The sequence below is a fragment of the Pocillopora damicornis genome, chromosome 12 (genome assembly GCF_964200805.1).
Source record: "Pocillopora damicornis chromosome 12, jaPocDami1.2, whole genome shotgun sequence".
Classification (NCBI taxonomy): domain Eukaryota; kingdom Metazoa; phylum Cnidaria; class Anthozoa; order Scleractinia; family Pocilloporidae; genus Pocillopora; species Pocillopora damicornis.
The window spans coordinates 7725652-7750268 of NC_142681.1; the positions used below are offsets into that span (position 1 = coordinate 7725652).

Consider the following 24617-nt stretch of genomic DNA (forward strand, 5'->3'; position numbering starts at 1 on the left):
TATCAAAAAGACGTTTAAACGGGTTGCTCGAATGAAATCAACGTACTTCTTGCAAAGAGAATGTGTGCCTATTGAACATGGTTGGGTAGAGAATCAAGTGTCTTCGCTTCAGTAGAACGAAAATATCTCGTCAAGGTGTAAGGTTCTCAACTGCTCTTCGTAACTACACTTAGTAGCTGCCCCCACCCTACCCCTTGAGAGTCTGTCGTCGCTCGTTGGGGAAAGCTTCAGCCATCACTAATATCGTAGAAACCTTATCGCCTTTTGTTTATATCAAAACAAGTCAAAAACTACCCCCGCGGCTGTTCGAAATCAGTGGAGGCGCTTAATTGCCGCTCAGATCGAAGACAAACTGAAAAAAATTTGGAAAACCTGTTTGAACTTTTGACGAAAACCTAAAACCAAACGCTAAACCACGTAAAGTCCGCAAACCGAAATGAACAATCGGATCCGATCCGGTCCGGTCCGATCCAGATTTTGTCGACGCCGCATTGTTCACATCACTCAAGAACATATTAGGTTCTTTTAGGTCATTTTAGAAATCACTCAAGGTCATTTTGGGTCATTTTTAGAAATCGCTCAAGGTCATTTTAGGTCATTTTGGGTCGTTTTAAGTCATTCCTTGTTTTAGTAACTACCACTAGAGGCCGCCATGATAGCCTACTGTGTCCAAAATGCCGAAGAGAAGTTCAAGTCCCCGAGAGCGGAAATCTTGACGATCTCCTAACTAACTTCCGCATCAACAGTCTCCTTGAGATGTTAGCCATCACAGAGTGTAACACTTTTAGAGTGAAATGCGGATAAGAAAATTTTACAGTCTCTTAATTGTTTCCAATGGCATGCATTCCCTTGCGAAATGGCTTTTGGAATTCCTAGAAATAAAGGTGTGAATTTTCACGGATAATTCGGACCGGGAATTCCTAGGAATTCCCAACCATAACAACTCTGGTTTTAAAAACCTAGAAATTCCTAGAAATTCCTAGAAATTAAGAAACTGCGGCATGCAAGTGACCGATTCGATTCTCAGAATTTTTCTAGTTTCAGTTGCGCTGAGCGTTATGTAAGCTTAATTCAACCCGCTACATCTATTATTTTATAAGATTTTGATCACGTAACGAATATCGCAATTTGTACTCAACACAAACTTTCAAAATCGTAGCTTTACAGATGGCCACTCGACCCTTGTTTGTACCAGTCAATATGTCAACTGTTGTCCCTTCTTTTAACTCCACGGTGCCAACAACTTTCTTTTCTTTTACAACACTCACGCTGTTCTCGTTTTCCCATTGAACCACAATAAAAGCTATCTTTAGAAATGTTATATAAAGCAAAACAGTTGAGAAAAAAATTCAAAGATGAGCGCCAAATGGAGTTTTCTTTGTTTCCGATCACGGGCATGATCACGTGGATCTTTTAGGACTTGTAATTGGCTAGCAAAGTGAATCCGCTGGCTTGCCGATTGTAGTGTTAAGAGAAGCGCACAACTTTATTTTGACTTCTCCGACCGGTTCTCTGCTTCTAGACGATGGATACCTTGGTGATATAAATAATGATGTGAGCTCACTCTATGTAGAAATAATCGACAAGAATCGATCGTGTTACAAATGCACGATTTGTGGCCGAAAGTTGTCGAGGAAACAAAGACTCGAAACTCACTTGAGTTGTGTTCATGGCAAAGGTGAGAAATAACACAAGCCAATCACAGTTTTGAATGCGACTACAAATCGTCTTTTACCCTCATATTTATAAGAGAAGGATACCACATTAGGAAGTATAAGAGATACATAGATGATCCCAGTGTACCAGTACCTAAATCTACAAAGCTTGACCGTAGCAAGCGTTCAGCAACATGTTCCAACGCCGCCATCTAGATTCCTCAGTCAGTCGTTTCCACTGAACTTAAAGCAGTAGTGACAACAGAGTAGGGTGCGTCTTACAAAGGAGAAACATTTTTACAAGAGACAGAAGTAACTATATGCGATTACAGAGGTGCGTTGGAACTCTGGTCCACAAATAGTTATGCACTGTCCGAAGTATAAAACAATTTTGTTGATAGCTGACAGACAGAGAAGAACAACAAGTAAACTTTAGAGCTGTTATTATTGAAGTGTGACTTGCAATTTTTATATAAAGAAGGACTTGTATTTTGCACCAAAAATAAAAGATGTAATATTTTTTGGGAGATCCAGCGATAGGGACGTTTAAGAAATTAAGTTATGAAAGGAAACTTGGTTGGTACTTCTCACTACAAACAAGTCTTGTTGACAAATATTTTCAGATCAGAGTTTCAAATAAAGTAAATTGAAGACGTCATTTAAAAGGTGTTTTTTCTCAAAGGGAACATTGACTACCTCTATCTTGTCTGCATGCCAAATGTTTGCAAAGTGTGTAGATGATCCACAAGTATTGGAACTCTTACAAAAATGTTTTGTAAGAATAAAAACAGCAAAACAAATTACAGCAATTAGTCACGAAAACAGAGCAAAAAACTGAAAAAAAAAAACAGCAACAACAGTCATGAAAAAAGAAAGATTAATTAGGTGTTGAATTTGTTTGTCTAAGGCATGAAATTTCTACTAAAAATATTGTCAACAAAAAGTCTCTGACAGTGTTTGAGGCAACTGAGCTTGACTGTTCCAAGGTTTTCTAACAAAGGTAACCAGTAATGTAGGTTAGGGAAGTAACTTGTATTCATAACTAACAAAGTTCTTTAAGTGTAGATAACAATGTAATTATTGTTAATTATTGTGGAAGTTGTGTATCATGGAACAGCCAATGAATGTTTGATGATTTTGGCACATCAGTGAACATGAGACATTAATTTGCATCACAATAAACATATTTTTTGATCATGGAATCCAAGAGTCCTTTGAGGTTAGAAATCAAATCTGTGATATGAGTACATTGGATTAATTGGCAATTTCCATTTAACATAACTGACAGCTGGTTCATGAGAAAATCCATATTAATGTAAAGATTTACTAAAACTTAGTTTAAATAATAAATTTCATGATCTTTAAGTTATAAACATATACATGTATGTATATCTCTTGGTAAGTTTTGTATAGCATACCTTTTATTGAGCCAAAGTTTTAAGCCTCTGAAATTACTCCTTTTCTTAAAACCTTCACATTCAAGGTATTGAGAATTTCTTAGAATTTATGTGGACCTCAGGGTATTAAAATTGCCTCAAATTCAATTCCCAGAAATTCCCAAGAGTTCCACACTTCTTATATTATAGGTAGTTTGTAAAGCTGAGAATTCCTAGGAATTCCTAGGGATTCCAAGTCCTCACAAAACTGGAGTCTTCCTTTCCCAGAAATTCCCAGTCATTCCAAGCTTTTTAAATCAGAGTTAATTTGCATAGTTGGGAATTTTTGAGAATTCCTAGGAATTCCTAGGAAACTGAGAATTCAGTTTGCAAGGGTCATTTGCATAATTGGGAATTTTTGAGAATTCCTAGGAATTCTTAGGAATTCCCAGAAAACTGGGAATTCAGTTCGCAAGGGTTCAGGGTTCGCAAGGGTTCAGAAATTCCCAGTAATTCCAAGCTTTTTAAATCAGAGCTAATTTGCATAGTTGGGAAATTTTGCGAATTCCTAGGAATTCCTAGGAATTCCCAGAAAACTGGGAATTCAGTTTGCAAGGTCATTTGCATAATTGGGAATTTTTGAGAATTACTAGGAATTCTTAGGAATTCCCAGAAAACTGGGAATTCAGTTCGCAAGGGTTCTGGTGTGAAGCCGACTGCAATTATGTTTTGACTCGACCTTCGGGCTCTTCAAAATACGGCGCAACTCGTAAAAATACTCAGCGATACTACACCCGAAAACGTCTAATAAGTGATTTCAGAAGCCCATGGCCTCCTGGTTCGTTATTGTCTAACTGCTTTTTTTCTGCTCATTTCTTATAAGGCGGGAAAAGAAAAGCAGACAAAGAAGTGTGGCTCGGTTATAAAATTAAAGAACTGGTTTTTATTTGTTCTATCATTATTTGCGTGGGTGGTTTGCTTCTAGTCCTGTAAATTCATCCCTCCCTCTCTCAGCGTTAATAATTAGATTAAAACAATGAATTCCACAGCTGACTACGAATAAGGTCTTTATGTATCTAATCATTCAAGATGACACTGTGAATTGGAGCTGGGATAAAGGAATTCGAATATGGAACTAGTTTATTAGCTTTTATGATTTGAAGAAAGCGATGAAGGACTAAATCCCTTCTTTCCTTCTGGTAAAAACTCAGGAAGGAAGCTCAAAAGTTTCAAACAACTCAGGCGTAAAAAAGCTATTCCAAGAAAGCGACCGGATGTCTATACTGACCTTCCTATCTGTTTCAATCTTCAGACATGTTTTGACAGCTTGTAAAACATCTCATGTTTTAACTTTAGAAAACAATTGATAATTCCGTATTTGAACTGGGATCGGAAAATGCTTTTTTTCATTTAATTGTTTGTTAACGAGTTTAGAGTATCGCAAGATGGCTTTTAACAAAATTTTCAAACAGTTGTGTAGCTTACGATCAAGAGCAGTCGTGATTGACAAATTCCGAATTCCGAGAAATCCAGTGAAGCATGAGATATTTCATGATAAAAGAGCAGAAACACTGACCGTTACGGGGGTTTTTTTTTTCAAAATTAATGCAGACTCTGCTGCAGTTATGTTTTGGCGGCCAGTTGACAACTGATCTATTGCCAACTGCCTAGCTGCTACAGTCATGGAAACTGAACTTTTAACACACAACCTTCAGAATCTTTGCAAGGAAGTTTCTTGTTCAAAGTGCCAGGCTCTTAATACTGAACCTAAAATGCTGCCATGTTTACACAGTTTTTGCCTGAATTGCTTAGAGCAGGTTCTGCGATCAAGTGGCCGCCCTGATACCTTTACATGTCCCGATCCTGAGTGCAAAACAGAAATTAGTGTTCCTAGCAGTGGAGATCTTAAAGAGCTGCCCACTAACTTCCGCCTTGTAAACCTGCTAGATGTCGTGGCCATTAAAGAACACGATAGCAGAGGAGTGAAATGTGGAAACTGCGACAAAACAAGCACCCAAAGTTTGTACTGTTTTCAATGCTGCGCATTCTGGTGTAACGCGTGTATCACCGGGCATAACATTATTCGGGCTAACAAAGAACATCGCGTAATGGCTCTTCACGACTTTCAAGAACATGATTTTGAGAATGTTCTAAAGAGACCTGCCTTTTGCCAAATAAAGGACCACAAAGCAGAAGAGTTAAAGTTCTTTTGCAAGAAATGCGAAGTTGCCATTTGCCAAACTTGCATAGTAGCACTACATGACGGCCATCCCAAAGTACATTTGGAGGAGACTGCAAACGAACTAAAGTCGAATGTCATGTCTGAAATTGAATCCTACAGGGAAAGCATAAAGAAGAATATGACAGACATAGCAAAAATTGAAGAGGATTGTGATAGGATTGACATTCATTTCCATAAATTAAAGAGAAGAGTGGAGCAGTTTGTCGATGACACAATCGCTGTCCTTGAAAAGAAGAAACAGAAAATCATTGCCGACTTAGAAAAGGAAGCGGCATTGTCAACTCAAAGGCTTGAGCATGATAAAAACGAGATTGAAAGCCAAGTGAACACAAAACGTTTAGCACTTATCAAAACTGAAAATCTTTTCAAACGAAACCCAAACGCAGACATATTACAACAATACAGTGTTTTTGAGAAATTGCTGCAAAGGGAATTTCGTCATGACAACTCCGTTGCTCCTGGCAATGTACGATTTTGCGAGATAAATTTCAAAGGAAATCAAAACCTATTCAACAATGTGAACGATGAAGAAATCGGTTCCCTTGAAAGTAAACAAACAGCATCAGTCTCCGGCTCTGTTGAAACTCCAAATGCACTCAGAACAAGTCACGTCGAGTACGAGCAATCCCAACAGCAACGCGATAAAGAGCAAGATGATTCTGGCACTTGCCAAGGTAATGATGGTGCGACGAAGGTTCCCGTGGCTCAAGATCCCAACGACGTTCGCTTTAAAATCAGCGATTTTGTTGCAAAGACCAGTGAAGGGTTGGCAGCTGTAAATAGAGAACCTCTTCCTCACCGTCTATTCGCTGCTCACTTAAATCCCGGCCATTTTGAACCAGTTTTATCTTTTGGAGAAGAAGGTTCTTCTGACGGAATGATTAACTTCCCGTGGGGTGTAGCAGTTAACGAACGCGATGAGATAGCAATCACCGATCATGGACGCCATGGGGCCGAGCGGGTTCAGATATTCACCAGCGATGGCACACACTTAAGATCTTTTGGCGCGAAGGGTGCCAAACAGGGAGAATTTGATTATCCCACAGGCATAATATTTGATAAGAACAGAAACATTGTAGTTGCAGACAATGGTAACCATCGTGTTCAGTTGTTCAGTGAGCAGGGTGAGTACCTGAGCCAGTTTGGTGAGAAAGGAAATCTATTACGCCAGCTTAAAAATCCGCTTGGTTTATCTTCAGATGATGACAATATCATCGTCACTGATAACACAAACAAACTAGTTAAGATATTTTCTAACAATGGCCATTTCCTGCGTAAAATTGGTGAGAGGGGTTCTTTTATCTATCCTTTTCATTGTGTCAGGTATGATGGCAAATATTATGTGTCAGACCGTGACAAACATTGCGTCAATGTGTTTGACAGTGATGGCACTTATCTATATAAATTTGGGAAAAAGGGAGATGGTGATGGTAATTTCAATAAACCCCATTGCTTAGCAGTGAATAAGGCAAGAAACCTGATGGTCTGTGATTCTATGAATCACAGAATTCAAGTATTTGATTTAGATGGAAATTTTGTGTCCAAATTTGGAACAGAGGGCACTGGCCCAGGGCAATTTAATTTACCAGTCTCCTTAGCAGTCTTAAGTGATGGAAAGATAGTTGTCACAGACTTCTGTAACCATCGTATTCAGATATTCGAATCAGTATAATATCTATTTTATATCACTGCTGATATGTTCATTTTGCGTGCAGCATTGTAAGGTTCGGCTGTGGATAATGTGAGCAGTAAATATGCAATCAATTTTCTGCTTAGCTCAGCTCAACAAGCACCAAAATCATGCACAATAAAAGTGAGGTATTTGTGCCTTATATTCAGACCTCGGACTTAAATAAATTTGTTTGGCATTTTGTTTTTGATCAGAAACCAGTTCAGTTAATGATAGCACTATGTAAGCTTGTATACATGTATAATGAGCTGAGAATTGTGAATAAATCTCTCATCTTATCTGGAACACCATTTGATCTATATGAATCTTTGATATCAGTCTCCCTTAAAGAAAAATGTAAACTCAACCACAGTGCCACAGAAGGGAAAATATCTCTTTAACAATATAAGAAACAATGTCCATTGTTAAACTAAGGGGGGGTGAGGCCATGTGCGTGACAAGAAAAGTCTCTGAAGGTAGATGAGCGAGTGACCTCCCACCTAAATAAAACAGTGAAACTAAGTAAGATCTTTCAGTGTGAAATTATTTGTGTGAGTAACTTTTTCTTTCATCCCACTTAAGGTTAAATCCTATAACTGAGCTTCCTAATGACAAAAGTTTGAAGTGGGTCTATAAATTTTCATTAACAACCTTAAAAGAATATTGGTAATCAGTAAATCAGTGGTTATTACTTTGAGAACATTGTTTTCTTGGAATCACTTCAAGGAATATCACATGGCATAAGCATGCGTCACCTTCCATGAAAACTTAATGACTCTCCTTTCTGTATTTTGCTTGCAAATCAGGGTTAGAGCCTTTTTAAATCTAATTATACTCTATTTGGTTCCTAACTAACACTCAGATGATTTTATATTCTACCCCAATTCTTCAATCAGTCAATTGGAGTAAACTGAAACTATTCCTAATTACAATACACTTAGACAAACACGCTTTGGTTACCCCAATGCATGCTTCCCTCTGCAGTAGCTGCTGTGAATATAATCAAAGTGCTCTGTGAGCAAACTCGTGAATTGACATATGATTTTTTAGACTATGTTTATTGTTATCTGGTTTAGGGAATTGTGTGGTTGATTGTCATATCTAGAGTACGAGCAGTAGTTCAGTGTTCGCTAATGTAGCAAAGAAACAAAGTAACGTTGGAATAAGAAGGCATTACAATTGAAATGATCATGCTATTACATTTGACAAGGTGGATGATGTCATGTGTTTTAAACGTCTATCATTTTTGTTTCTGGTTCAAAAGAAAAGGTTGGAAGTAAATGTGGGTGAAAAGTGAAATTTACTGTCTTTCGTTGTAAATATTAGAAAATCAAGGCAATATTGTCTTAATGAAAACATTAACGATTCCCTTTTTATCAAATGAGCCAAACGGGAACGAGTTTCGAGTGATATAACTAAGCCAAGCCTCCCACCGTCATTTTGGATCTCCGCCTGGGTAGATTTAAGTCACGTGCTAGGCAACGTATAATCAATAACAAGATAGAATTTCATTTCAGGCCTATTTATCAATTTTGTGGTGTGTAACTTTCGCATTTTAGTACGTTGTATGTATATTGAATCTTCAAATTGTCTTGAAACTGAAAAGAAAATTGTTCTTTAAAAATTCACTGAAAATCGGTAGCTAAAATTGTTTGTTTAGGTGTTATCTGATTTTCGTGTTAACTTGTTATTTCGTCAGTCGCCGGCATCTTCTGTTGCTTCACACAGGAAAAACACACGCGACGAAACGTAATGATCAATTTTGTCCTCAATCTCACGCCATAACAGAAGAAGCTTTTGAACATCTGTAAACTCCGAGCGCTTCGCAGTAAGTGATATTTTCAATGAATCTTCGGATTGTTTTTAAGTTCAAGGACTGTAAATTACAATTTTATGAAAAACGAAGGTTGTTCTGTTATTTCAGTGTGAATCCTTGCATGCCTGCCAGTCGCTGGCGCCGCTTGTTGAAACTAAAACGAAAAAAAAAAACTCTTTTAAGATTATCATTGGCTTCTTTTTCACCCCACCACTATTCTTAGCAACAAAGGTCGCCATTTCGTCTGTTTATTGCTCGCCAAAAACTATCAAATGCACTCAAAAGCCTAAAATCTAAAAAAAGTTTACAGGAATCGACCAATCGAGCGAGCGAGCGAATGGCATTCCCCACATCATATCTATAACTCGCTCTTGCGCATGCGCGCAATTCACGAGTTAAAAACCTTCCTGAGGAACATTCATGAAGAAATATCGTGTTTTGTACAACTGGAAATTTTCATTAAACTCAAGTGTTGGTGGTTCAGACTGTTTCAAGACATTGTGTAGGGCATATATCCTCCTTCCTCAGTGAAGCAAAGTATTGTCACAGCAAAGCATCACATAACTAAGTCATCCATACAATACAAGAAAGGAAAAATCAGTCATCCACTATTGTTTTACATGTATTATAGAGTACCTAAATTGTGACACTCCTAATCTGGGTAGGTCCAAAAAAAACACCAGTTGGATTTGCTCCCTTCTCCCTTAAAGGATTCATAACTAACTTATAACTGACAAAAGAATTGGTACAAAACTTGTTCTCCAAAGGTTTTAATGTCAAAATAGAGAAAGAAACCAAGGTTTTGAAAACCATCATACTATGAATACAAATATTTTGCTTCAAATTGTTAATCAAACTTTATGATGTAAATGCACAGACAGCATAAATAAGTAGAAAAGACATCATTCATTAATGGCCCTGATAAACCATATAGTGTGTGAGCTGGTGCAGAGAAAATGTAAGGGAAGTATGGCTCCTTTGTATGATTGCAGTATAGAAAATTTTGAGATTATTCTGCAGCCATGCGTTCCCTTGAAGGGTCATTATGCTATTAAAATATCATAGGCGGCCCAAGCTCACGTCTCGAGAAAAAGCCAACGATGAATTCATGAACGCGTCACGCGTTGTGTGACTCGGTGTTAAGTTACGGGAGGAACCGTTGAAAATTTGAACACGTTATAAGGCATAGTATGGGGAACGAAATATGGTCGATTTATAACGATAAATATTTCGAAATCTGAATATTTTACACGTAAAATCAATAAAAACTTACTCATGCCCTGTGTATCCGTCGAAGTTTCTAGCGATTTCTGCTGTTTTAAGCTTGCTTTACCATCACTGTTAACCATGTCATCACAGTGATGGTAAAGCAAGCTTAAAACAGCAGAAATCGCTAGAAACTACGACGGATACACAGGGCATGAGTAAGTTTTTATTGATTTTACGTGTAAAATATTCAGATTTCGAAATATTTATCGTTATAAATCGACCATATGTCGTTCCCCATACTATGCCTTATAACGTGTTCAAATTTTCAACGGTTCCTCCCGTAACTTAACACCGAGTCACACAACGCGTGACGCGTTCATGAATTCATCGTTGGCTTTTTCTCGAGACGTGAGCTTGGGCCGCCTGTGAAAATATTAAAGTAGTAAGTGAGTGGTCCACATGGGTGACATCTTTTCATAGGCTAATCTAACCCGAAGCAGCAGGGACATTAAAAGAACTATTATTCTTCCCATTGGAGACATGAATGAATCTAAATGAGCATTCAAAGAGAGGATGATGCGGATATGAAATTATAGACAACTGTTACAACTCATGCAACCCATTCCCCCAAGTTTAAAACCCTTAATAAATAATGAGTTTAAGTTTAAGTAGTGTGATGATACATATTCTAAGATTCAGAGTGAGGAAGTGTTAGAGTTCATAGCTTTAAGTTGACATATCACACAACCTTTCAAACCATTGTTCCACTATCAAATGGTCTAATCTTAACCCTTAAAACTCCTAAAATATGATTGATAACGTTAATTTGCCACTCCAGCTGCTACATATTTTATTGTGAATTAATTACAAGAATTTGGTGTCAGATTAGAATAACAGCTTCTACTTGATAAGTTTGAGTATTCTCATTACCTTTTTGCTAGATTATGTATGGATATTGTAGAGAAAATTTACATGTTGATCACTTCAGGGAACTAAAGGGTTAAGCCGTGTTTCTACATCTTGATCCCTAAAAAATTTTATTTTAATCAAGAAATAACGCTATTACAAGGTTTACCTTTACAGCTTCACTCCGCATAGGCGAAAAAAATATCCTAAATTTGGTTGATAAAGTTACTGATAATTAAGGACCATTCACAAGGATTACACGAATGAATAATTTTTATATTTATACCGCTGAAACACGTAGTGGGCTCATGTTTTGGAAGGCGGGATTTCTTGAAAACATCTAAGTCGTTTTGGACTGAATTCTCTCGTTTGCACAGGACGTGCTGGTAATACCATCCGATTTTAGTTTGACTGATCGTATAAGCGCTTGTTCATCCTAATAAAAACTTTCCAGACCACAATGGAACGGAAGAAAGTCTTACTCAGTCTTAAAACAGGAACGTCAAAGAAGAGATCAGAGGTATGGTGAAAATGGCTCAGATAAATCTACATCGTTATTACTTGTATTCGATAGAATGGTCAATCGGAGCATGTGATTTGCTATGAAAAAGAATTTAGCAACACATGTTACTTGTTTAATTCAATTTAAGCTGATAATTTGAAAAGACAACTTCGGAGCGTATATCTGATTTTAGCTCCGCATGTGTTGCTTTTGATTAAATTACACGGGTATGTTTGAGCTTGCACAGTATCCGCAGTTATGTTTATTATCACATTTTTATCATCTAATAAATGATTTTAAAGTCTTTCTAATCTTTCAATCTTAGATGTACACTCTACACTGTAAGTATATATTTTTCAGTTTTCACCTAAAATTGTCATTTTTGAGTTATTTTTTTGAGGGATAGATTTAAGAGTTGTTCAAAGTGTGGTTATCGGTATTAAGCTGATGGTGTTGCCTGGCAAAATATTGCTAGGCAATATCTATGACTGGGAATCTGTGATTCTCAGTCATAGAGGCCCAAATCCCAGGTCTCATTTTAGCCCTCCAAGCCTTTTTCAAACAATACAAGCTCAATTTATTTACAACAAGGGTAATTTTGAAAGTGGTCGTATTTTCTAAATCTTTCAATTTTTTGGATTAAAGGAATCAACATTAGAAGGAATGACCTCACAGAATGGAAGTCTCAAGAAAGCCATTTTGAGGGAAAGCACATCAAACAAAACTACTTTGTCAAGAAGTAGAAATAACCTCACTACTGAGGAGAAATCAAAGGCTCACGATGAAAGCTTTGACTTCCACTGTTCTTTTGAAACTAATTCCAGTGCAGAGCAGGATAATGATATTCTTTCTACTCAACCAGTATCACATGACCAAATACTGGAAGGTGTGAGTTATGTAAAGAATTAAGTATAATATTTTTACTCTGTCTTCAAAGGACAAGTAGAAAAAAAAATGCAATTTCAACACTGGCCCATACTTGAACATTTTTATATAATGGCAAAGTGCAGACAATTAACTATGTAGTAACTTAATTTTGTAACCTAATGGTTGTCCTTATGAACTTGCAAAGACATGCTAAGGGAAGAGCTCTCGAGAGCCCACAATATAGGGTTCACTGCACACAAGGGGTGCAAAAATCAAGTTGAAAGGTTTTGTTTGTCTCTTTGTGTCTTACATGTTCTCATACAATGTAGGTGTTGTAGCATTCATTGAGGTACGGTCAAATACTGAAAACAGATTTGATGGAATTTCAAAACAAGTGGAAATGCTTGGAGCAACAGTAAGTAAATCAGACCATATTGACTCTGTAATCAGTTGTTTATGGATATCAGGTAGTAACAAATTCAGTCATTTTATTTTTATTTCCTTTTGTGATAGTCTGTGTGTAACTGTCAAGTGACAAGAATCTGCAGGCTTTATTACCTGTTTTGGAATAATTTACTTATTAAAATTGAGAATTTGATGTGAAACAAACCAGTATCCAAACACTGTTGAAAATTAAAGCTAGATCATGAAAAATACCATTTCATTTTTTCCCAAAATTTTCTACAATGTATATGGCAAAGAAAATGTATACCATACACCATAGATATAGATGACTTAATGATAGAAATAGACATACACCTTCATACATGTACATCTTGAGTTATATATAAAAAAAATTGGGGGAAATGGAATCAATTTGTTAGGAAAACTTTTGTCCTCTCTGTTTTCATCCTCTTTTTCTTTGTGCTTGGCTTTAACAAACCACTTGCTGGATTTCAAATGAATATTCTTAAATGTTTTCCACCACAGGTTGTCAAGAAGCTTACTCCAGAGGTTACACATGTGGTAAGATTATTTACATTATTTAATTCTGTGCTACATTGAAAGAAAAGAGATTTAGAATATTCAATTGCACTTGTTTGCATTTAATTTATGTGATAGAAAATTAAAAAAAAAGTGTTTTCAACAGAATGGGTTGTTCAAAAAGTCATACTAACAGTAAGTGATCCTTTACTGACAGAAGTTACAGGTTCTAAAAGTCATTTGATAAACATATCTCTCTAGATATTTAAGGATGGCAAGAGGACAATCAGGGAGAGGGCACTTAAGAAGGGAATCTACTTGGTGTCTGTTCTTTGGGTTGAGAGCTGTCGGCAGAGTGGAAAACGTGTATCTGAGGACCTCTTCCCAGTTATTTCACCTGAGGAGGCTGCCACACCATTGTTGGTGGGAAGACTCAAGAGAACAAAATCCATGCAACCCAAAGCCTTTGAAGAAGATGTTCAAAACAGTGCTGGTAATTTCTTGTTAGTCCAATAGTACATGTAATATTCCTTCACAGATGATGTTGTGCAAGATACTGATGAACCTGTTTTAAGCGGTCCCCCACAGGGAATGGTAGGGCTTAATACAGGTTGCCAGCAAATCACTTGTGTGATGTTTGTGTGTAATAGTTGTCCTAACAGTCCAAACAAGAAAGATAATCTTCAATGAGTTGCAAACATTTGAACTAAAGGTGATAACATTGATTTCTGAAATAAATTTGCCTTAAGTGAACGTTCAGTACAGGTGGAAGATACTAGAAACAGGCTGTTCAGACTTAGTCAAGGGCAACCATGACCACTTGATTGAAGTGAAAATTACAGTACTCAAGGGAAAGAAATTTTGGGACTTTGACAACTAACAGTTTAACACAGTACCCTTTTATATAGGTTGCACTGTACCTGTATTTCATGTCGCATTTTGTCTCTCATTAGACAGGGGAGACAGAAGGAGAAGGAGAAAGCTTCAGGCAGAGAATTTAACCCCCACAGGTTGGTGTGTTATATATATTTTTTTCCAGAACAACAATACCGCCCTTCAATTGCTCCTGTAGTATCTCAGTAATGGTTTGTTAGGGTTATTGCGTCTAAAATATTCTTACAAACAAGCATACAAACTGGCAAAACTTTTATAAATGAGGAAATGTTTCAACCTTCTAAACTGTATGACTGATTATACCTGTATTTTAGATATTGTAAAACCATATCTGTGTTTTTCATTTTTCAGCTGTGATTTTCTGTGCAGAAACTCAAGATCCACATAGTCCAGTAAGTATAGTGTGTCTTACTAATGATGTTACAACACTAGTATCCCAGTAGATATGTAGAATGAAAGAGGTTGGCGAAAGGAGGGAGGTTTTCCATTTTGTATCATTTGTTATTAATCAAAAGGTTCCTGAATTGTTTTATGTAAAGTGAGCTTTTCATAAAACAATTTTCGACACTGTCTATCGACATTGCTGATCCTAGCAGTATGCAGGACGCGTGTCATATGAACTTCGTAATAGACCTCGCTCACCTTGGATCTCTGTGGCTCAGTGGTAGAGCATCGGAGTGCGGAATCCGAAGATATGAGGTTCGATTCTTCATGGGGACTCAAAAATTTTTCATTTCCCACGCTCGTGATAAGACGAAAAAACATATTTCTCTAAAATTGTATTGTTAAAATGCGCTAATAGTAAAGAATTGTTTATTGCTGAAAAGCTTCCTACTGCATGCAGCCTCTGCATTGTTCTCGTTTACCTCTAGCAGATTTATTATTCTTTTTTTATGCTTGAGTTAATCTGTCCGTCTGTTTTGTTTTCAGTTAACTTTCAACTCTCCCGTTACACCCCATATCGTACCAGACACACCCAGTCAAAAAATGGAAAAATCACCATTTATCAAAGCACTCAATTACGGTAAACCTTGGTGCAGTGTATTAATAGTTTACGTAAACGACTTTTTTTACACATACTTCTTCCTTGATACGCCTGTATTATCCATCAATTAACTTTACTCACTTTAAAAAAATTACAATAAACACACGCTGGAAACGTTACAGATGTCGGGAGTGGGTTATCATGTGTCGAAGAAGTATCTCATTCCCATCATTCCTAGTTACTCGCTTCGTGCTTTGAAAACCGAGGAAGGAAATACATCAGTGTGGGTTTGTTGGCTTGTGAGACTTTAATAACCTCAGCCTTCATTGAAAAAAACCTTTCAATTGAGGAAATTCTCCCTATGTTGAACCTTTTGATAGGCTACATACTGCAATACATATGGACGCTATTATGTGCCGGTGTAGATACATGAACGAACCCGCTACAAATGAGTGCCATGAATCAACCTGTGATGAAACCTAGACAGTCAGAAGCTTTACCTAGCGAATAAAACTCTAAGCTACTCGAAAACATAGGAATAAATACTACTTTTGAGAAGAAAGATGGTGTTAGGAATTACCTTAAGCCGCTTTCTTGAAATATGAAGGGCAACATCAGTCGGCTAAGAGCGTGCGGTTTGACGAAAGATTTGCAGCGAAATATCAAAGTCAATAAAACATAGAGCTGTGGTTGAAACATTCGGTTAATTGATTTGAACAATTCTATGGACGTAAAGTATAAGCATTGAGTCACTTACCTCTCGAGAATTTTCTCTGCATTGTATATAAGCGTGGCAAAGAAATAATGCGCGAGATATTGACGCAAGCTGCCACAGTTTTCCCGCCAAAATTCGGACTCGTTCGTGTTCCCTTTTGTTTCATACCACGTTCTTCCTGACAACTGAATAGCAAGAAAAGACGGTATCTGACCAAAATTTAATGACTTTTTTTTAATGCGAGCGTACTCTTTCAACAGATGACGAATCGCCAGGGGAACCAATCACATCGGGAAAAGACCACACTGACCAATTGTCAGACATTAACCAAGAAATCCCGTCAAGCATCAGCAAACTTAAAAGAAGGCTGCTGAGCAAGAGTACTCCATCAAATCTACCCACCCCTCCCGTGGAACAAAAAGAGACCCCATCCGGGCAGATTCGAAAAACACCGAAAGATGTGATACTGACAGGTCAAGTTTGTGTAAAGGCTTTAAATATTTCCAGTAGTTACTGGTTTTTTTTGTTGAATGGTAGGAAAGCTCAACAGGCTGTGTGGTACATGTTTTTTTCTGCCTATACTTGTACATTGACGATGTGATGACTGCGTACGCTTATTTTTTACGTTATGTGAACGGGGTCCTTTTGTCAAAGTTACCACATCTCAGCTGTGAATTAGAGTTTGAAGTTTATACTGAAGAAATGTAAAATGGTTTCCGTGTTTACATAGCCTGATGTAAACACGCGGGAGGTTGGGAGAACACGGGATAAGTGTAGGAAACCACGACGCAAAGCGGAGTGGTTTCCAGCTTATCGAGTGTTCTCCCAACCTCCCAAGTGTGTACATCAGGCTATGTAAACAAGGAAACCATTTTACATTTCTTTTATAAAATAACTAATGAAAGAGGAACGAAAACCTTGTTTTACACGCGCTCATGTAAAATGGTTTTATGGCCAATCAGAGCGCGCGTACTATTTGAATTATTTTATAAATTTCAACCGTTTATATCCCACATTTGACATTTTAGCTGTTTTGCGTAGGAATTTCGATATTCTTCATTCAATACTCCCTCTCAAGGCTGTATCTCCTCTCTTTCCTACAAAAACAGGCTCTGAACAAGGCAAGAAAAGAAAGAGGCAGGAGTCGACCAGAGAAGCACTAAACGAAGACATCAAGGCAGGTGTTGCAAAGCGAGAAAAGAAAACCAAAGTTGTAGAGGAAGTGCAGCGTGAGGAAATAGACCATGAAGAACTTATAACAGATGCTGAACGCACAAAGTCGACCGTACAAAATATATCTGATGCTAAAAAGGGAAGAAAGGAGAGAGCATCACAGGCAAAAGGTAAAGTATTGTGTTGAATCTTGTAGAATCATTTTTTGCTCACTTCCCTTCAAACACCTCCTCAGCCAAGCTCAACATTCCCTACAGGTTAGAAAACCCATTAAATTTACTATGAGAGTGGGTCGCGGGGGAGCGTAAAAAAAAGAAAAGGCGATGCTCGTGGCTATCATCTGATTGGGTGTCGTTTAGCAGGGTCTCGACGGTGATTGGTCTCCCTGAACGATGGGAAAGGGATGTCGCTCTTGGGCATACAAGGGTTTTTGGGGATCTGCCGGGTATCGATCTTAAAGGATGAAGTGAGTAGGGATGAGATCAATTGAACCTTTGCGCAACCGCATATACTAGCTTTTGTGAATACGCTGACAAAAAACCCATCCAAATGGTTTCGTTTCATTTTTTGATGTGTTTGTTTTTAACACGGAATGGCTACTTCCAGTTGATTTTCGATTGGCAGTCGTAGCCTTTCCTATACAATTGTACTTTCAAATACAAAGTGAAAACTAATCAAGGAAACTTTTAAGAATTGATTTTCACATTCGTTAAGATACAAGAATGCCCATATGTGCTTTTATTTATACATCGGCTCATCATTAGACCATACTTCATTTTTATTTTCATTTTTTGTCCTCAGAAGATGAAAAATGCGTCACAGCAGGAACCGACGATGGAAAGAAAAAGCAAGACAGTGTTTCAAGGAAAAAGAAGACTCCAGCTAAGCCAGGAAAGAAATTCCCTTCAGGTCACAATTCAGATCAAACTGGCGAAAATATCGATTCAGACTCAGGCGTGTCCGTTACAGAAAGTAACAGAAAATCCTCACTGGTCAATAGGGTGTCTTTTCGTCATAAGAGGTTTTCTAAGACAGAGGAGTTGGTTGGCCAAGCAACTAAAGCAGTGGAATTTGATGACTCTCTTGTTACGGAAGACAATGAAAGACAACATGAAAACAATGTTAAAGCAAAATTGAATGTGAGTAAGACAGAGAAGAATTTACTGCGGAAAAATACAGTCAAGAAGGTTAAATTAGTGAGTCCAGCGAAATTGGAAAGTCAGGTTAGTATTGTTAAAAACAAAGGAAAAGACGGATTTGACATCAAGAGCAGTGTGTTGCAGCAAAATGATGAAAACATGAAGAGTGGAAGGCTGTCTTCTGAGGAATCTCAAAGTGATGACGAGGACGCGGATGCAGAAGGCAGCACGTGTACAGAGGAAGATGAACAAGAACCCCACCTGAAAAATGATCGGAAAACGGAGAGAAAACAGCGCACAAAGCCTGTCAAAAAGGTTAAGGTAAGGCGGCTGATGATGCCTTGATTTTCTCGGGTTGATCTCTTACCTGAGACAGGTAAAGCAAAATTGAGTGTGCTCGTACCTGAGACAGGTCTGACACGTTTGTTGTTAGTTCACGTTACGCCATACAATCAATATTTCCGTCTTTTTTCGCACTCTTCCTGCTTTTCTTGGACAACATGGTCAGGAGATACGTGTAGTCTTTGTTTCCTTTCGAGCCCTTTAAACTTGTCCTGGTTTAGGAACGCTGACCTGTGTAGTATGAGCCCCCTTTCCACCATTTCTCCTCCCCTCCCCTCCCCCCTTTAACCCCCACTAACTCTACACAGGAAGCAAGCAATTGCTATTGCAGCAATGCATAATCATCGATACAGTTACATGTAGTTCAAGTTGAATTGTGATGATATGACTCAGCACAATTTACAGTACTCATAGATTGTCCTTGTAGCACCGCTATCTCCGAGATTCTTAATGTCAGGGATGCAAAATATCCAGGGGTAAATTACACTGATACTCTAGCAGGTGTCATTAGTAAGGGACGCCATCTGATGTTTGGGACAACGATTCACCACAGTATGCAAAAATCTTTGTTTCTAATGATAAGCTAAGTGGGCCTTTGCCATTTTTGCTAGTGGCATGAAGTAGTTGAATAAAATAGTTCAATGATGTAAGTAAATGAGAGTGAATTTGGAAGGTCCTTACTTTCGCTTTTTTCTTTCTTTTCACAGCCGAAGCGATCGATTGTGATGACAAGCATGCATTTTGGGTACGGAATTTTAGTCAGTGTTGTGCCCTACATTTCACTGCCATTCTGTGATATATTTTGTAAAGCTTTCAAGGTGCCATATCTATTTCTTTCAGTGAGCAAGATATTGTTCTGTCTGTCGTACGTAAACTGGGCGGATTCTTTATCGAAGACCGAGTCTCTTCTTCTACTAGTCACGTGATCGCTGGAAGTCCTCGCCGCACCCTAAACGTTTTAATGGCTGTTGCTCAAGGATCATGGCTCGTGTCATCAGCTTGGGTAAGGAAGAAGGGAGGAGGAGAAACATTAGAATATAAATAATAACTTTTTTAACCACTCACTCTTAACAACCGCCCTTTGGGAACCCTTTCCTCCTCTGATACATTTGAATAGGCTTGATTACGTTACATCATGACTTTTAAAATTACCGTTAAATAGAAAAAGACCTTAAAAAAAGACGTCCACCCACAACAAGAAATACCAGAAATGTGATTTGGCAACGGATGGAGAAGATTAAATGACATAATCGGCCAGAAGCTTGATTCACTGACAGGGCTGAATTTTTTTTAGGTCCAGCAACTGTGACGTATTCGTCTATCTCTTTCAATGGAATGAAATTAAATCAAATTCGCTGACTTAAGAACTTAGAGAGGTGTTTTTTTGTTTCTATGCAGGTGATGAAATCTCTAGAAGTTGGTTATTGGGTGGACGAAGAACCCTATGAATTATCAGACGCATTTCCTGCTGCACAGGTGGGTGATCCGGTATGCTTATTTGGGGCTTGCTCTTTTCCTAAGAGAGATCTTGCATAAATATAAGTCAGCAATGTGTGTTTATTTGCTGTTGTGTTTAGCTTTGCCGGCTGGAACGTATCAGTGCTGGGCCGGGTTACCACCAGGAGCTCTTTGCTGAGTGTCCACCGATGTATGTCTCTGAAAACTGCGCGCCTCCGAGTGACTCTTTGACCTCCTTGATAGGCCTCTGTGGTGGAAAGGTAAGTTGTGATTATTTAATTTATTGGTGCGGATTAATTTAGCAGTGTCTGTTTTGGATAGCAAAGCAGGCCACAGCAGTAATAAGAGCTGTTGTAAATAGCCGAGGAAAGCAACCAGAACTCAAAACACGCCTTAGATACGGCGAGAGCGAAAAAATCGCGCGAAGATCGCTAAAAACGCGCTGATTACGGAACTGTAACGAAGTTTAAACTATAACTGACCATTAGATAGCCAGTTTAAAATCAGTTTTAAATATTGCTTCCTTGGCTGGGAAAGCAACTGGGCCGAGTTGTTGGAAATATGATTTGCACTAAATCAGATTAAATGCTATGGGATCATGTTTCGATTTGAACGCAGTTACATGTACCTCAGGGCTCGTACCATCCTGTCTCAAACAACCTGGTCTTGTATATGAATACGTTTCCTCGCTTATGTCAGCTCGTGGAGAGGTTTTACTCTCCATCCTCACTGTTCTAAATTTTCTTTTCCTTATTTAACTAAATGTAGGTTAGTACCTCTATTAGAAATGCTGGAATATGCATCGGCTCAATGGCAAGGAAAACACAAGTTGTGAACGTTACAGAACAGTGGATTCTCGGTGAGTCCTTCTCCTGACAAGTTTTTTATGCCTTCCGAAAAGAAAAAAAAGAAAAAAAAGTGAAAGATCTGGAAAAAAATCTGGACTGAGGCCGTGCTTATTTGAAAATTCGCTTATGTAACGGGGCTCAAGGCATCCTTTAGGGTTAAACCGTTTGACTGTTCAGCTCACAAAAGTGCCAGATGTATAACTTCTCTTTACAATAGAGCGATTTTTAGGTAAGTGTCGAAAGTAAGTCAGGATTGCAATGGGTTTGGCTCACTGCACTCTGTGATTGGTAGGCAAATTCACGCCCTCTTCTCAACCGGTCAACCGCGCGCTTCAAGCAGTGTGGTCATTTCTCATTTAAGTTCTCATTGGCTCCTTGAAACATTCATTGGCTCTTTGAGACTTTCACTTCTGCTCTCAATCTAATGAGCTAGAGGCTGTTTTTCTGTGTAGAAAAGAGACTCAACGAGTCAGATGATGTGAGATGAAGGACTTATAGGTTTCTGTTGATAGAGCGTCCTGGAATTGCGTGTGGTCGTCGCGAGCAAATGATAGGCAAGGAAATGGACCTATTTGAAGTACTTGTTTTGAAATTTAAGCGGCAGTTCTCTTTTGTTAGTTTTGATTTCAACATCGCGGAGGTCGTTTGTTTTCTTATTTCAAAAAATACCATAGCTTTGACATCATCTCTTCCGCTGTACAGCCCATTTCTTCCCTTTTCCTTCTCTGTGGAAACTGCACGAAACTTCATATGTTGGTTAAATACACCTGAAAAACTTTGGAGATTTTCTTTGATATAATATCTTCTCTAGCGGTTTGAGAACCGTTATTCAGTGATGCTGATGCATGAATGAGTATTGTTGACGTCCACTGTTAGAATATTTAGCAGAATAGCATAGGGGTTGATGCCCTTGGAAATGGATATAAAAATCACCAGTTCTTGATATGCTATTTTATCTAGATTGTATTACACAACACACTGTCCTGCCTTTTGCCAGCTTTGCTCTTAACACTCCAGCAAAGCGAAGACGAGAGGCAAGTCCAAGCTACTAAAGGTGATTGTTTGTCGAAGTAACTCTAGAGACCGAACGTGCACGGAATTCTGTCAGCTCGCTGCTACAACAATCCTGACCGAATAGCGCATTGCTAGACCTGGCTGAATGATGTTCTCCTGCAACACTTGCCAAGGATATCAGATGGTATTCTGAGATCATTACTATGCAAAGCATTTCAATGGCAATTTGTATTAAACTTCTTGCCAAAGCTGGGAAATGTAGATTTTGGCCGGCACTTGCAGTCGTAGGGAAATTCATGATAACTTCATCAACGGTGAAAAACATTTTGTATTTTCTACATTTACACGTCACTCAGAGTTTCGCTTTGTGTATAACCCTATATAAAGTTTTGTACAATGTCAATTTAAAGCTCAAGTGTCGTATGAATTACAAGAGAATTCGGCGTTTGTCGGAGCATACAAAATATGTCGTCTCAAACACGACAATATGATTGAACTTGGTGCCAAAGGAGAATCAGTGAGGATTTTAGCATGCACTTACTCCGAGGTGCATTTTACCAGATAACTTCAGTCATCAACTGTGGCAGAGATACTTGCACTGATGACTGACTTTTGCAATGGAGGGAATTTTATACGTTTTATACTACGTTGCATTAAATTCAATGAAGTGTGTGTCATAAGGAATCCAAGCAAATCCGCATTATCGAAAATGTTCGAGAGCTGTCTTCGAAGGAGGGACTTCACAATTTTATAATGTCTTATTAACTTGTTGTAAACTATCTCAGCTTCCAGTAAGTTACAGAGCAGCTAGGGAAAAAGGGGATTTATGTATGAATCAGATGTGAAAATGTTGCCAATTCAAATAGATTCCAGTATGTTGATTAAAGAGAGAACATAAGTTGTATGAATTTTTTAATGTCTTTTGAATGTCTTCGTAAATAATAACTGTTTTCTGAACGTGATAAAAAGGGTGCCATCTTCCTTCTCCTTCTCCTCGTTGAATGCGCGAAGCTTAAAATTCGACCCCTCCTCATAACTAAAGCCAGCTGGCCCGCTATTAAAACAGGAGAAATTCGATAGTAGCTTACGAACATCATTTTCGAAGCAATATTCAATGTCTTTTGGCCACTGCGGAATTTACATAAGAAAGAGGGGAAAAAAGGGAAGCTGCTTTTTTTATTCTTTTTTTTTTCACTTTTGGTTTATTGATTTATTTAGTTTTTACAAACGGAGTATTCAGTTTGGTATTTGTTATCATGAAATTTTCCATCTGACCCCAATACCTCAGTACTTGACTGTTTGAATTCTTGGCAGCAAAGAAAAATTGATACTTCACAATGCCATACCACTGAGAGGTACAGTTTGTTAGTGACCTCTGATGCACAGTCCCCTGCTGTATAACAGAGGGGCTGATGATTGATGAGTTTTTGCTGTAAACATTCTCTGTTGTTATGACTTGACATCCTTCTTAAACCACGTATGACCGTGAGAAAAAAAACTCTGCGGACCTGTTTTCCGGGTCTGCACAGTATAACCCGCTTGTGAACGGAATCGAACGTTATGGACTTCAGGCGTGGGCAGAAAGCCAGGAATCCAGTCCAATCCACTGAGAAATCATTAGACAACCTCGAAGTATATAAGCGCATTTAAAGACGATTTAATTCAATTCTACCAGACCTAAGCTTTTTGTTTATAAATAAAACACAAAGATAACTTTTTATAGAAAAAGAAACAAAAGCTACATTTTATCAGTCGTGCCAATGATTTTCCTGTCCCTCGACGTACTTGAAAAAGTGTGAAAAGAAAACATTTGGATTTGTCTAGTTGTGTGGTCGCTAGATCCATTCTTGTCTGTTCTTTTGCTCTGCAGGAGAAACGTTTGAAGAATGCAGATGTTCTGAAGAGTGTCGCAATTGATTTTATAACATTCTTGACCTTCACATGAGAAAAAGATGCCTGTTTGTTTTTCCAAAATATTTTAGATGACGCTGACCTGTTGTAGCTCGTTCTATAGTGTTTGTTTTTATTGCTGGTTAGTTTCTCGTCATACTTTCCTATTTTTAGGCGTAACAAATGAAACTTTTTTTTTAACAGTCACGCTAACTGTATCATACCTTGAAAAATTAGTTTACGGGGAACTGAATGACGTTATCCTGTAAGCCTGGGAGGGTCCGGAAAGACCAAAAAAATCGCTAACATGCTGTGCAACTTAAGACTTTTCTTTTCTAAAACATGTGTAGCAGCTGTTATCAATCAAAGCCAGACGTTGTAATGAAATCGTGGTAGTCGAGTGGGTATTCCTTTCCTCCTGTAGAGTGTCTTTTAAATTTTTGAAGTACGTCAATTTGAAATTGTTACTTGTTTACCATTAAATCGTTCTTTTTTTTTGGTTCTTGTGGTTCAAAAAGGTTTTAAAAATTGGAACCTTTGCAATCATCTGAAGTAACCTGGCCAAAATTGAGAGACAAATAATGACGTTTGCTAAATAGTACTTTAATAGGATCCCACGCCGGATACACAGACAGGAATAACGATTTTGTCGCTAAATGTTTGATTTTGTTTGGGAGTTAAGCGGAAACCTTCCTTTCTTTATCGTGGGTTTCCTTGCTGGTTTAATCGCTCTGAAGCAGGCATGTAGTTGTCGAACATGTGGGTCAGAAACTGCTTGTGGATGTTTTTCTACTCACGTGTCGTCAAAGATTTAGTCCAAAATTTTCAATGAGTGTGGTCGGTTTTTTCTCCTTGGGAGAAAATGAGGACGCGATAAACAACATACGTGAAGTCATTTACAACTTTTTCTCTGATCTACAGGTTTTGCCTGAAGCAATTTTAACTTTTATCCATTGCCAATGGTCTGAAATGGAAAACGATGAAACAGATATG

The 24617-nt window shown here is 38.1% G+C and overlaps 2 protein-coding genes across 2 annotated transcripts; both read left to right on the forward strand.

Annotated features, from left to right (window-relative positions):
• The first annotated feature begins 4164 nt into the window (after positions 1-4164).
• LOC113685873 (E3 ubiquitin-protein ligase TRIM71) lies at positions 4165-7248 on the forward strand. The gene has a single exon (XM_027203451.2). The coding sequence runs from the start codon at positions 4714-4716 to the stop codon at positions 6943-6945; it is 2232 nt and encodes a 743-aa protein (XP_027059252.2). The 5' UTR covers positions 4165-4713; the 3' UTR covers positions 6946-7248.
• A 3922-nt stretch (positions 7249-11170) lies between these two features.
• Positions 11171-22638, forward strand: LOC113685891 (uncharacterized). Its single transcript, XM_027203472.2, has 17 exons — positions 11171-11393; positions 12021-12261; positions 12572-12657; positions 13173-13208; positions 13428-13659; positions 14120-14176; positions 14412-14452; positions 14991-15084; positions 16021-16233; positions 16870-17103; positions 17735-18393; positions 19122-19159; positions 19255-19417; positions 19813-19890; positions 19992-20132; positions 20641-20731; positions 21681-22638. The coding sequence occupies exons 1-17, from the start codon at positions 11334-11336 to the stop codon at positions 21770-21772; spliced, it is 2556 nt and encodes an 851-aa protein (XP_027059273.2). The 5' UTR covers positions 11171-11333; the 3' UTR covers positions 21773-22638.
• Positions 22639-24617: the final 1979 nt, after the last annotated feature.